We start from the raw sequence: 12,875 nt of genomic DNA, 5'->3' as shown, positions 1-12,875 counted from the left end.
TATCTAATCTGAGGTATTGAGCACAAAGTTTTACGTCATTTCTGACTTTTAGCGTGAACACACAGTCTTTTAGGCTTTCATTGATAAAACTAAAAGCGGCTGATCTCCGCAGTTTCATTTTGCGAACGCATGAAAGTTGCGCGGTCTTATTTCATTAATTGCGCTAAAAATCAGAGAAAGCGCCAACATATTCATGTACAAAACACTGTGCAGCATGTTTACTTAAAACACAAGCAGCGCCAAATTAGTTCGCGTCCATTTAAACAGTCAGCTCCAGCTCGCGTTAAAACGAAAGCAGAGGGACTTCCCCGCAGTCTCCACGGACCACCACAAAGTAATCAGAAGAGAAGCGGTCGAAAGTGGACAAAAGAGACGGACTGGTGTTGATAAATACCAGGTGTTTACAGAATTTGTCTCTCGTCCACTTGTGATCCGATCGACGAAAACGCATCTTAATAAGCCCTCTTGTGCTTTTAAATACACATTGTGTAAGTGCTTCCTCAGGTTGGATGTATTACTGCCTGCCTTGCACTTACTGTTACAAATATTGCAGGTAGCATTGTCTGCATCATCCTTTGTGAAATTTAACCACACGTTAGATCGCTTTTTGTTAGCCATTAAGCAAGTTGCAAAGGGGTGTCACCAAGTTCCCACACGGTCTCTCTCTCTCTCGCGCGCGCGTGCGCGCGTACCAGACGCGGCGCGCTGACATGTTCTCTCAGGTACCGAAATTGAGCACCGATTGATTTTATGTGAATCGATACTGGGTAGTACCGACGCAATTCGGTCGGTGCCTATAAAAGTACCGAGTTCGGTGCCCATCCCTACGTCCTCCGCGTCGACGTGCAAACACACGCGCAAACCGCTGGTAGTCAGTATCCACGCGTGTAACCACAGTAGCAGCACGACCGTCAGAGAAGAAGAAGCTTGGCAAGTTAACCCACAAACAAAGAAGAAACAGCAACTTGTTGTGTATGTTTTGAGAAGACCAGCAATAATGGAAGTAAATAAACAGTGACTTTTGTTGCAGTTTGAGTTAAATCACTCCTCAACTTGGTTCATCTTTGTTTTCACCGTCGCAAACGGAAATACCTATGACGAAGTTTTTTTACCTGACGGGAGGGGTTCTGGTGGACCAATCACAGTGCTTGCGGTCCGCGTAGAACTGACACGCTGTTTCATTTTTTGCAAGGTGCACATCAGGCTACGCAGAGCTACTCGCAGGCTACGGATAGCCTGCGTAGAACTTACGCACGACTATAAATCGGGCTTTAGTGTCTTCAACGTTTGTTAAACACAGAGCTTATTTTTTGCGATAATCCGAAAGACCAATTAATGGGAAAAATAAATGTGCTTTTTTGCTAGGGAACCAGTGTTCCGCAAAGTTCCGTGTTAGCCTACAAAAATACGTCATCCCTGCGGCACTCTATGGTAACAACAAAAACCAAGGCAAAAAAATTCATGAAGGTTTATGCTTTTTTTCATTGAACAAAACATTGTATGCAATCGTTAGTCATTTTTAGTGCTAGGCCAAGATTAATCGCGACTAATCGCATACAAAACATAAGTGATATTTTGCATAATATGTGTATTATGCAATTTACGTGTGTGTGTGTGTGTGTGTATTTATATTTATTTATTTATATTTATTTATTTATTCTATATAAATAAAAAAAATCTGAAATGAATATATGTGTGTGTGGGGTTAAATGCATAATAATTACACACAGTACACACACATATTATGCAAAGAATCACTTTTATTTTGTATGCGATTAATCTCGATTTTTGTTCATGTTTTCTTCCTCGATTTTGCTCACATGTATCTCCTGTCTCTCCAGTCTTTCACACTGACCAGAAAGAGGATTGTGCACTACACCAGCTTTGACCAGCGCAAAAGGGCTAACGCCGCTGTGCTCATCGGTGCCTATGCTGTGAGTATCCCATCATCCTCTTCTATAATTTGTCATTCACTGGTCGCAATGTTTCTCTCACGGGTGGGAATCTGTCATGACCCTGCAAATTAGTTGTTCAGTTTATCGTCCCATGCGTCAACATCGAAACCAACAATCCTCCCACTCTGTGTTCCCATTCGCTGGCGTCAGGGGCCTGTCGTATCAGCAACAGGTTCATAAATGTGGCATGTTTGCCGGACAGAACGTCTCTTCGGATGTTTGCCAACGTCCTCGATCCAGCCGCCCCCTCGGAGAGAGCAACAGCTCGCTGACTGACTGGTACCTCCCCCGCATTGTGCCTGCTCAATAACACCTTCCCATCATTGCTTACATGCCAGTGTGTCCCCGGATTCATTCATTCACCGATTCATTCATTCAAATTGCCTCCTTGTTGCACTGTTGGATGTGTCTGATTTTCGTGTTCCTGGCACTTTAAAAATAGAGCAGATTTATTACTCAAATGGCACAGTTGGCATCACATGCCTTGTGAAATTCATAGGTGCTGTTTATAATGTGGGTCAGTGTATCATTCATATAAGCTTTCATGTTTTTGAGCTCTTATAGGGCCGTGGCATAAATTTTTCATAGCATTCAAAATTTTAATAACAAGCTAGTCTGCTTTCGTATGGTAATTGACGCACAATGAGATAAGCTCTGGAAGATAAGACCACAGAGGAGAAAAAGCTGCCTTGCTCATGAATATTAATGAGTCCTAAATGGAAACACGGAAAGGAAGTGTTACAAAGATGCATCTCTGGTTTCTTTCAGAGAAGATATTGTTGACTTACCATTGTGCGTGCCCGATCTAAATTTGTGCAGGTGATTTACACACACATGCTGATTCAAATTAAACTATTAGGGCATTGAATTGAGAAGAGGGTGTTTTTCAATAACAATCTCAAAGGGTGCTAATGTTTTCTTGTTTACCATTGGATGAATTATATTCTGGCTTAAGGTGTAATCTGAAGCTGGACTGTAGTGATGTAATGGCTGTTTGCCATTATTTATAATCCTCTGTTGTTTGTAGCTGAAGCTCGGCTTATTTATGATGCCCAAGAGGTTTTACTACATGACCACATTTACGCCACATTTGACTGAGTGTAAATGGCAGAAATTACATTGGCTTTGACTTTGTCACTTTCAAATCCGAATAATATTGATATCTACGCTTTAGGTTGTAGATCCTTGACAAGACCTGTCAAAATAAAATAATTTGGTCTTCTAGGAATGGTCACGTTTAAATGGCTGCTAAATTTAACTCGAATCATGATCCTGAGTTTAATTTACCATGATCTTAAATGGAAACTAATTTGAACTTAAAACCCAACCCCCGGAGACCGCTGGGAAATCTTTCAAGATTCCCACCTAAAAACGGCAACGCTGTGCTGAAAATAAACTCTTGCTTGCTAAATACAGCGATCATCTCCAACAATGAGATTCTTAGATAAAGCTCCTCCATGCGATCATGACATTTAATGTAGGATGTTTATATCTTCTGACTTTGTCAGTGGATCTTTTGTTTATATTGATCCACATTCATCTCTAATCCTGTCCTTCCTAGCAGCAGATGTTCACTGCTGATCCATCTTTTAGTAGTTGATCCGGTTTTATCACGCAAGGATGATTATGCACTGTAAAAAGTTGGTTCAAATTATATTAAGTACATTTTAAGGCAACCAGGTAACTTTAAGTTGAACCAACCTAATTTTTACAGTGACTATGCACAAAATTTGGTCAATCTGATTGAAAAAGTTACGACAGTACAGTTTACATGCACCTTAAACATTGCAATCTGATTAAAATGTTAGTTTACATGTACATTCTATATAATCCGAACCGAACATCTGCGCAGGCACACAGCCAGGGTTTCCAGCTTCGTGTATCAAAACCATCCCAAAAGCACCCCAATGACTATTTACAGCCCAAATACCAATAACTAATGAAAAAAAATTCTAACCCGCATTAAAAACAACCTGCGGAGACGGTTTAAACAGTAGCCCAAATCTGAACTAGAAAAAAAGCAGAGGACTTGGCAACGCCACCCAGTGTGCAGCATCTCTAGTCGAGTTCATGCTTTATCTCTGGATAAACGTATAAAGCCGAGTTGGAAAAAGTTGTTAAGTTTTCAGATATAGGCAAAAACACAATTTTCAAAAGGCACGACACTGTTTTATTGGTTTATGTAGCCTAATGTTATGAAAGTAGAATGTACAGCGGGGGACCCAATTGCCTTAATATTGCTTGTTGCCTTTGCCTTGCTATTGCATGTTTCTGTGACGAGAATTGTGATACGTAAATATAAGACGTGAACTTGACCACAAATGTTCTGCGCATGTGCACAATATATTTTTACGTCCGATTGAGGAAATACTACAATTAATGCGTAGTGCTTGGCAAAGAATAATCGCGATTAATCGCATACAAAATAAAAGTAATTTTTTTTTTGCATAATATGTGTGTGTAATTATTATGTATATTTAACCACACACATACATGTATTCATTTCAGAATTGTTTTATTTATGTATAATTTTTTTTAATTTATATATAATATAGAATATATAAAAATATAAATAAATATATATATACACATGTAAATGTTTTTTAAAAACATACATGAATGTGTGTGTATTTACATATGCATAATAGTTACACACAGCACACACTCGTATATTATGCCAAAAATCACTTTTATTTTGTATGCGATTAATCGTGATTAATCATGATTAATCTTTGCCCAGCACTATAACGCGTGTACATGCGTACTTTTCTCCTGCTGGATCACCGCACCCCCTTTCAATATGATCGAAATTTGCATCCGATCATCCTCAATCGTATTGATTAAGGTGTTTACATAAAGGTTTTTCAGTACGATTGAGCCATCAATATGATCACAAACGGATTATTTGGTTGCATGTAAACGTACCTAGTGTTTGTACTGGTTGAGCTGCTGGGTCAAGAGTTTCTCTAGGTCACATTGTAAAGTGCAACAAACAAACAGCCGCTGGCCCTTCTCACGGGACTGAATTTAATCTGCGGAAACTGTCCAGCTAATTGTTCAGTTGGTGCATATTTCATTAGCTTGTGCAGAATTGACAAAAGCGCTGGTCTCCTGTTGTCCGACCTTTACAAACATATTGACTTTACCTCAACCCACCTCAGTCCCAAAAATTGTCATTTATTATCCTAAGGTTGTTCCAAAGCAACACAATCTCATGGCAATTTACGAGGTGGCTAATTTGTATGAAATTTGTCGTTCACTCATTTGTACGTTTTATTATAATATGCTTTCGCCCCAATGACTTTTTTCGAAAAAATCACTTTTAGTTTTTGTTCAAATCACATCGTACAAATTCATACAATATCAAAAATATGTTTTCCCGTGAGATCGGGTTGAAATGTGAATGGCGCAAACCGTCCGTCACTCGTGTGTACCTTAAGCACACTGCACATTTCAACACATAATTTATTTTTCGTAACAGTGTTAAAGTTGCCGCTGCCGTGCTGAATTCTGACATTAAGCTGTTGAAATGTCATCAGGGATTGGCGTGGTTGAACAGAATAGATATTTGCTGTGCTAAAACAGAATGCGTTAGCAAGTCTGTGTATGTGACTGCTGCATTGTGCCGTGACAAGTCGTCCCAACTTGAGAGGGGCTCTTTTGTGCCTCACCACAGGATCTCATCTGTGTGACACATTCTGGCATAACGTCACTTATTTTCCACAGTGTGATTGCGTTTGTTGGGAGATAAATGGACATGGACCCCCTTTATATAGAGAACTGGAAGAAGCGATATCCGATTAGTCGAAAACTCTTGAAAGTAAAACGTTTGTTGGTCCGAATGGTGCTCTAATGTCACTTCTTGTACCGCTTTTTCCTCCCCAGGTGATTTACCTGAAAAAAACGCCAGAAGAAGCTTACAGAGCCCTGATATCCGGATCCAACGCCTCGTATCTCCCATTCAGGTAAGATGCCACCATGTGTCGTCATCTGCAAAATGGAAAGTTACATGGCCACGCATGGTTTACCTTCCTTGTGTCCGTCACCTGAGCTGGTCTCTGACGTGCTCGGCCATTGAAAGCCGAATAATAACCATCTTATTCCCTTACATGAGTTTGTTATACCAAATGGATGTTAACACAGGCATCATTTTTGACCCAAAAAGGTGGTCATACAATACCAATGTGGTCTTTTTAAAAAAAAAAAAAAAGCTGTATTTCGCCCCCTTATTTTCTGTCTGCCGTGCTGGCAGTAATCTTATTCAGCTTGGCAAGAAATATTGTATCCTGTTGTGGCTCGGAGGTTTTGTTTGTAATGCGATTGAACTACTTTTCCCAGCTAAATAATATTTGCATGGCATAGAGAGACAGAATATATTTAAACCACTGCTTCGTATTTATGATATAGATACATTATTATCTAAAATAAAGTAAAATCGTTGCTGGGTTGTATAATTTCGCAGCATCGCTGCTAAGCATCTTCAGCATCAGTAATTGGAGATTACAGAGTACAGCCAGGACAGATCCTGCATAATCCTTAAACTCAATTGAAAAGCTGAATTTAGGACTCGGTTCCAGACTTTTCCAAAAATATACAGCGCTAAAGCCTTTGAGCTTAAAATCTGATGCTTTCAAGTCTTGTAGCAACAGCTGTGTGGTGGTAGTCTGGTGTTGGATATGTGAATAGATATGTGGAAAGGTTTAATAGAAGATTCTATTGTAAATGGGTTTTCCTGTTACACAAACAGCTTTTTCAACGTTTATTGAAAGGTGCCGATGTTTGTACCGAACCTGTAACCTTTATTTAGTTTTGTTGGCAGAGGGTTGCCATACTATATAATGTTTAAAAGGTGTTAAAAGAATGAATGGGTGCGGTTGATGTGTTGTAAATCTTAATAGTCTGGTCGTGGCTTGTGGCATGGCTTCAAAAATCAGGAAATCATTAAATCAGACGTGGCGTCTTTCATTACCGTGTAGTTAATATTCTGGATTAGTTGAGCCTGTTGGTCAATTAAATGACCTCAATTTTCACTGAACCAGAAACACAAAAGTGTTCGGTTCAACCAGGCCAACCACATCTGCTGATTTGGTGCATATACGAATATGAAATAAGCAAGATGGGTTAAAGACATTAAAGAGAAATGTTTATTGTTAAAATTGCTTGCAAATAATTATTGTAAGTAACATTCGAGAAGTTTAGATTTTTTTCAATCTGTGATTTTTCAATGCACTCTTTCAATCCATATGAATTAAGCCATATCACAGACTTATCTGTGAAACTACAGATATATGTACTGCATAAACTGGGGATGGGTTGACTAGTCATTTTACAACTTGTAGGGGTGGTTTCCCTTGACAGGGATTAGCTGAAGCCAGGACTAGGCCTTAGTTTAATTAGGAAATATAACTAGTTTTAAAGGAACATGCTGGCTTTATGGGACTTTGGCTTATTCACCGTATCCCCCAGAGTTAGATAAGTCCATACATGCCTTTTTCATCTCCGTGCATAAATAGGAAAATGTTGGTGTTATTTTGTCACTTATTGGGAGCAGTATGCTAGCTGGAGCCATTTACTTTCAGTCTTTGTGCTAAGCTAGGCTAACAGTGGGTGCATCAGACAGAGTAAGGCTAGAAACATTACTTGTGTGCATTTTAAAACAAAACAAAGGGCGGTGATGTATTTTAAGATATGTCATTGCAAGTTGTTTTCTGTTTGGCCAGCCCTTACATTTATTTTAGTCTAGAACTAGTTTAATCCCTGTTTGGGAAACTGTAGAGTTTAAACATCACATAATAAAACATGTCTAAGCAAAACCAGGTCAACCAGAACCGACTAGTCCATTTGGAAACATGAAATGTGCTTTAAGTGGATCCGGTATAGATTAGCTCTGGCCTTGTAGGATCTGGCCTTGTGATGTAGGATCCATTACTCATTCAGTGTAAACGGAAATGGCATATTTACTTGCAGAAGTTAATGGGGCTTTTCCCAGAAGCCCCCTCTTATACTCCACATTACAAACTCTCAATCTTCAAAGGGATACATCTTCGGTTTCACGTTTACTCACTGGACTTTTTACTAGGAAGAGCCTAGTATACCATTGAACCACTATTAAAGGAATTGTTATCCTCATTGGTGGGTAGTCATCATGTCTATTCTGTGGCATTTCAAAAGTTTTGCAATGGTGCACAGTTTACTTCCCGAAACATTAATCTCAGATTTATGTAAAGTAACAGTTAATAAAAGCAGAGCTGCTCCTTGGGCTTGTTCAGGCTTGTAAGGAAGCAAATATTTATCTTGGCCACAGGGTTAAATGTTCAGTGGCACCTTTGTCAACCCTAATGCTGTATTTCAAACAGTTTATGGGATTCTTACTGTGTACCTTAGATTGTCATCTTGACATTAACGTAAACGAATAGTACATTTGTTTTACGTTCCCTTTGACCTGCACCATTAAACTCTATGCTTATCTGGCACAGAAAATGATTATTGATGTGTGGATAACAGAAATTTTATTTAGCATATGCTACACTACAAAACATGACTTACTTTCTTAATGTTTTTGTCTTGTTTTCAGTACGAATATCAAGAAAATCTTAAATTAAGATGCTTTTTCTTGATGAGCAAAACGACCCAAGAAAATAAGTCTAGTTTTTAGACCAAAAATATCAGATTAAAGTGATTGTGTGCATAAATCAAGCAAAAAAAAAAAAAAAACTGCCAAGGGGTAAGCAAAAATATTTTACATTTTTCTTAAACACTAAATTCAAGAAAAAAATCAAGAAAATTTAGCTTACCCCATTGGCAGATTTTTTTGCTTGTTTTATGAACAAAATCACTGAAATTTGATATTTTTGGTGTAATAACTAGACGCTTTTTCTTGATGAGCAAAACGACCCAAGAAAAATCTTAATTAAAGAATTTTTAGATATTTTTACTGAAAACAAGACAAAAATACTTAAATAATAAATAATTTTTTTCTTAAATAATTTTTTTGCAGTGTACGTTCATCAAATACCTTCGCTTCAAATCCACTTAATCCCGTTCACCCAAATATGAAAATTCTCTAAAAAAAATTTCAACCCCATGCCATCCCAGATGTATATGACTCGCTTTCTTTCGCTGAACACCACCAAATAATTTTGTATTAAAATAGATGTTCGATACACTTAAATGATGGATGTGCTTTTGGAGCCTTACCATTGTTGACCCACCAATAAGATAACGTTCTGTGAGAGAATTTGCATATTTGGGTGGACTTAAATGAATGATTAACAATAACATAACACATTAAATAAGATGCAGTCCTTCATATGAAGAGGCACTTTTTCTTTTATCCAATCTTTTTAATGATTTTCCTGGTCCTTTTTTCTCCACAAAGATGTGATTGTTAAAGTTTAGCTGCGCATGGAAATAAAAGAGCTTTGTCACCTCATCCCCCACTTGGCGGTTGTAGACACGACACTCAACAGAGACAAACAGTACAAGTGATTATGTAATGCTTAACAATTGGTTGGTTCCAAAAGTAAATGGTTGTATTGTTTATGAGAGGCTTGGGGTCCCTGTGGGAAACAATGAATGGGCCACATTATCCAATAAAGGAAAGCTGTGTGCGAGAAATGAGTCACGGTCAAGTTTATCACAACAAGAGGAAGCAACAAAGAGATGTTACGTAGTTGAAAACATTTAAGTCGCTGTGATGTTTCATCTGCCTTTTATAAACTACATCCCGCTGCCAAGTTCACCTGAACGGATGGGGATCTCTGCCAGGAATAGGGCTTGAAAGGATTTCTTAGTCTATTTTTAGCTGTGTGGGTTCACATTGGCTGATGTATTTTTGTCCAGAATGGGATTAGGTCATTAAAATTTGGGCCCACATTTGGGGTTAACTGGTGATCTAATTGGTTTCCACTTCATCTGTCGGGCCAAATTGTCTGCGTGTTGATCTTTAGTTAAAGGTCAGGATATTTAACACAACAAATCGCTCCTTGTAAAGACAAGTATCCACCCAATAATGGTATGCTCAGCATGACCGCAACTCATTGTCTTGAAGAGATGCTTAATGAAATAACCTGAAAGTTCACATTGTTTAGTAGGAGTTTGTTAGCAGTGAAAATATAGTTCAAGTAAACTGGTACAGTTTTGTTACCAAACACAAGATTAAAGACTTGCTTAGTGGTGTGGTTGAAGGGCTTTAATCTAGTGAAAGGGCTTTAGCATTGCAGTGTCATTATGTAAGAATAATGAAAAAAATTTCCTGTCTGGCCAAATATTTGGCAGTCCAACAAGGAAAGCAGTGGCAGTGTTCCCAGAAACTTGGTCCACTGTGTAAGAGCTGATCCATGAACAGTTTTGGAGAGGTTTCTGACCCAAAGAATATGATATTCTTATATGGGATATGAATTACCAATCACAAAGCATCTCAACACCCAGATCTGTACAAAAAAGGACATACATTTCCTGCTTTAAGTTTCACCTTTGCATGTACATGCTGAATTTAGCCCAGTGAGCTCACATATTCCTTTCAGGTTTGATCATTGACACACACGTCAGTAAGGTCTCATGTCCTGTCACCGTTTCCAACAGACATGCGTACATCCAATCAGAAATCCTCCCTTGAGTTTTGAGGTTTTCATCACCCTGTCATTTTCTTGCTTTGATCACGTAAGCATCTGATAGGTGCTGACTTGTGGCCGATCATCTTTCAGGTTTGTTAAATCACACCTTGATTGGTTAAGCACTAGCCCCTGAACACTCGGAAGACCTTTGAGCTTTTACGTTCACAGAAGCCATTACCATGGTAAATCTGTGTCTGCTAACCGGTGGTGCCGGTTACGTAACGGCACTAATGCGTGTCTTGCGGTTTTTGCATCTGTAAGCTGCTGTTCCTTTGCTCGCCCGCCATACGCCCTGTGCTTAATAGCCCAGCTTATCCCAGCCTTAGAGCCCAGCCTTCAATTCTAAAGAAGATGATTTATCCCTAAATACCCTCTGTGATGCCTCCTTTAGCGAAACAAAAAGTCTGGAACAAACATTTAATGAGATTATGTTGTACTGCTTTTGTTAAGGGGATTTTGAGGATATATTGTTTTTTTTCTCCAAATCAGAGCTGTCAATCATATTTGTAGAGACGGATTTTCGTGATTCCAGGGATGTAGGCTGATAACTGAAGAGTTGGGGTTGTCGTAGCCGTTGGGGTTGTCGTAGCCGTTGGGGTTGTCGTAGCCGTTGGGGTTGTCGTAGCCGTTGGGGTTGTCGTAGCCGTTGGGGTTGTCGTAGCCGTTGGGGTTGTCGTAGCCGTTGGGGTTGTCGTAGCCGTTGGGGTTGTCGTAGCCGTTGGGGTTGTCGTAGCCGTTGGGGTTGTCGTAGCCGTTGGGGTTGTCGTAGCCGTTGGGGTTGTCGTAGCCGTTGGGGTTGTCGTAGCCGTTGGGGTTGTCGTAGCCGTTGGGGTTGTCGTAGCCGTTGGGGTTGTCGTAGCCGTTGGGGTTGTCGTAGCCGTTGGGGTTGTCGTTCTATGAGCCATGAATGGAAATTGACCATTCTTATTTTTTTAGTTTATTGTAGTGTTTTTAATAAATGATTTATCTGTGCACTTCTTTATTGTTCGTTTTTTAATTCATGTGGCCTAAGCAGAAGCCTCCAACCCCCCTCAAAACGACTTTCCTTATTTTCCTTGTGCGAGGGCGGGGCTTCTGAGGTTTTGTTAGCAATGCCCAACTTCCAACGATTTAATCAGTTGGCGATGGACAAAATAAGTTCCTGAAATCATTTCGGAAGCTGTTTCACTCAGATAAATGTCACAGTAGGGAAATTCAGACAACTTCTGTTTCGTGCCGAATTTTAGACACGTGGAGATATCTGGTGAAGTCTATGCAATTGTGTGCTGCAAGTCACTTTAGGTTTTTTTTGGCCATTTTGCCATTCTTTTGAGAGTAATTGAGGAGAGGACAGGAAAGTACAGGGCAGAGAGAGGGGTACGGGATTGGCAAATGGCCACGACCTGGGAATCGAACTCGGGTCCCTGAAAGTGCGAAAGCACCACATGTTGGAATGCTGCCCACTACACCATCGTCTCCGACTGCAATTCACTTTAAATAAAGTTTGTATTAAAGAGCACCTTTGATCCGATTCACGATTTTACGTTTCCCTTTGGTGTGTAAGTGTGTATTAGTACATGTTAATGATATGCGAAAGGTACAAACCCCAAAGTAAACCATGATGCAAGTTATCGTCTCCAACGTAAATCTCTTTTCTTGGACTACAACAAACACACCGATTGTAGGTAACAGTGTATTTCTTGGGATTTATAATGTAGTAAAGACCGACATTATTATGATTCCTCGCGCTTGGACTCATAGCCTGTAATTTAACTCCTGTTAGCATTGCATTGTGACCGAATCTTTCAAACATGGTAAGGAGCGTAACATTTCTGGCTGACGTCAGAGGTATATAGGCCAATCACAACGCTACAAAAATATACGGTATGTGGAAAATAATGTGTTTTATAACCATAAACCACACGAACACATTGTATTATACCAAGTACACAAAATAACCTTGTTTTTAGCAATGAAATAGGTATTCGTTAAATTGCAAAAATTATTAATAATTAAATTTTATAGATGGACAGGGTTAAAGCTGGATTTGTCCATCTATCAGCTAGGTGAGACATGAAAGAAGAATATTTTGTGAAATGAAAGAGTATTATCATAAAGATTATGTTGTACATCAGTTTTAAAGGCATTGTTAAGAGCGCCAACATGCAAACAAACTCTTTGCCATCTTGTGGGAGTTTGGGTATGCGTGTGGGTTGAGTGCAGTCTGATGTCTTTCCATTAAGACACAACGGGAGACCCAGTAGAATACTGACCTACTTTTTATGCAATCCAGCCTCTGCATCATAAAACCGAGTTAAGCATATGC

General features: G+C 39.3%; 1 protein-coding gene across 4 annotated transcripts in view; it reads left to right on the top strand.

The window, feature by feature from the left end:
• LOC141363355 (dual specificity protein phosphatase CDC14AB) overlaps positions 1–12,875 on the top strand; it is a 37,801-nt gene that overhangs the window by 9,594 nt on the left and 15,332 nt on the right. For all 4 annotated transcript variants that reach the window (XM_073866012.1, XM_073866015.1, XM_073866011.1 and 1 more), the window contains 2 exons: positions 1,842–1,934; positions 5,841–5,920. In XM_073866012.1, the coding sequence (XP_073722113.1) occupies positions 1,842–1,934; positions 5,841–5,920 (173 nt within the window). The remainder of the gene's footprint in view (positions 1–1,841; positions 1,935–5,840; positions 5,921–12,875) is intronic.

The sequence above is a fragment of the Misgurnus anguillicaudatus genome, unplaced genomic scaffold (assembly GCF_027580225.2).
Source record: "Misgurnus anguillicaudatus unplaced genomic scaffold, ASM2758022v2 HiC_scaffold_34, whole genome shotgun sequence".
In the NCBI taxonomy this organism is placed as follows: domain Eukaryota; kingdom Metazoa; phylum Chordata; class Actinopteri; order Cypriniformes; family Cobitidae; genus Misgurnus; species Misgurnus anguillicaudatus.
This window is presented reverse-complemented; position numbering and strand designations above follow the sequence as displayed.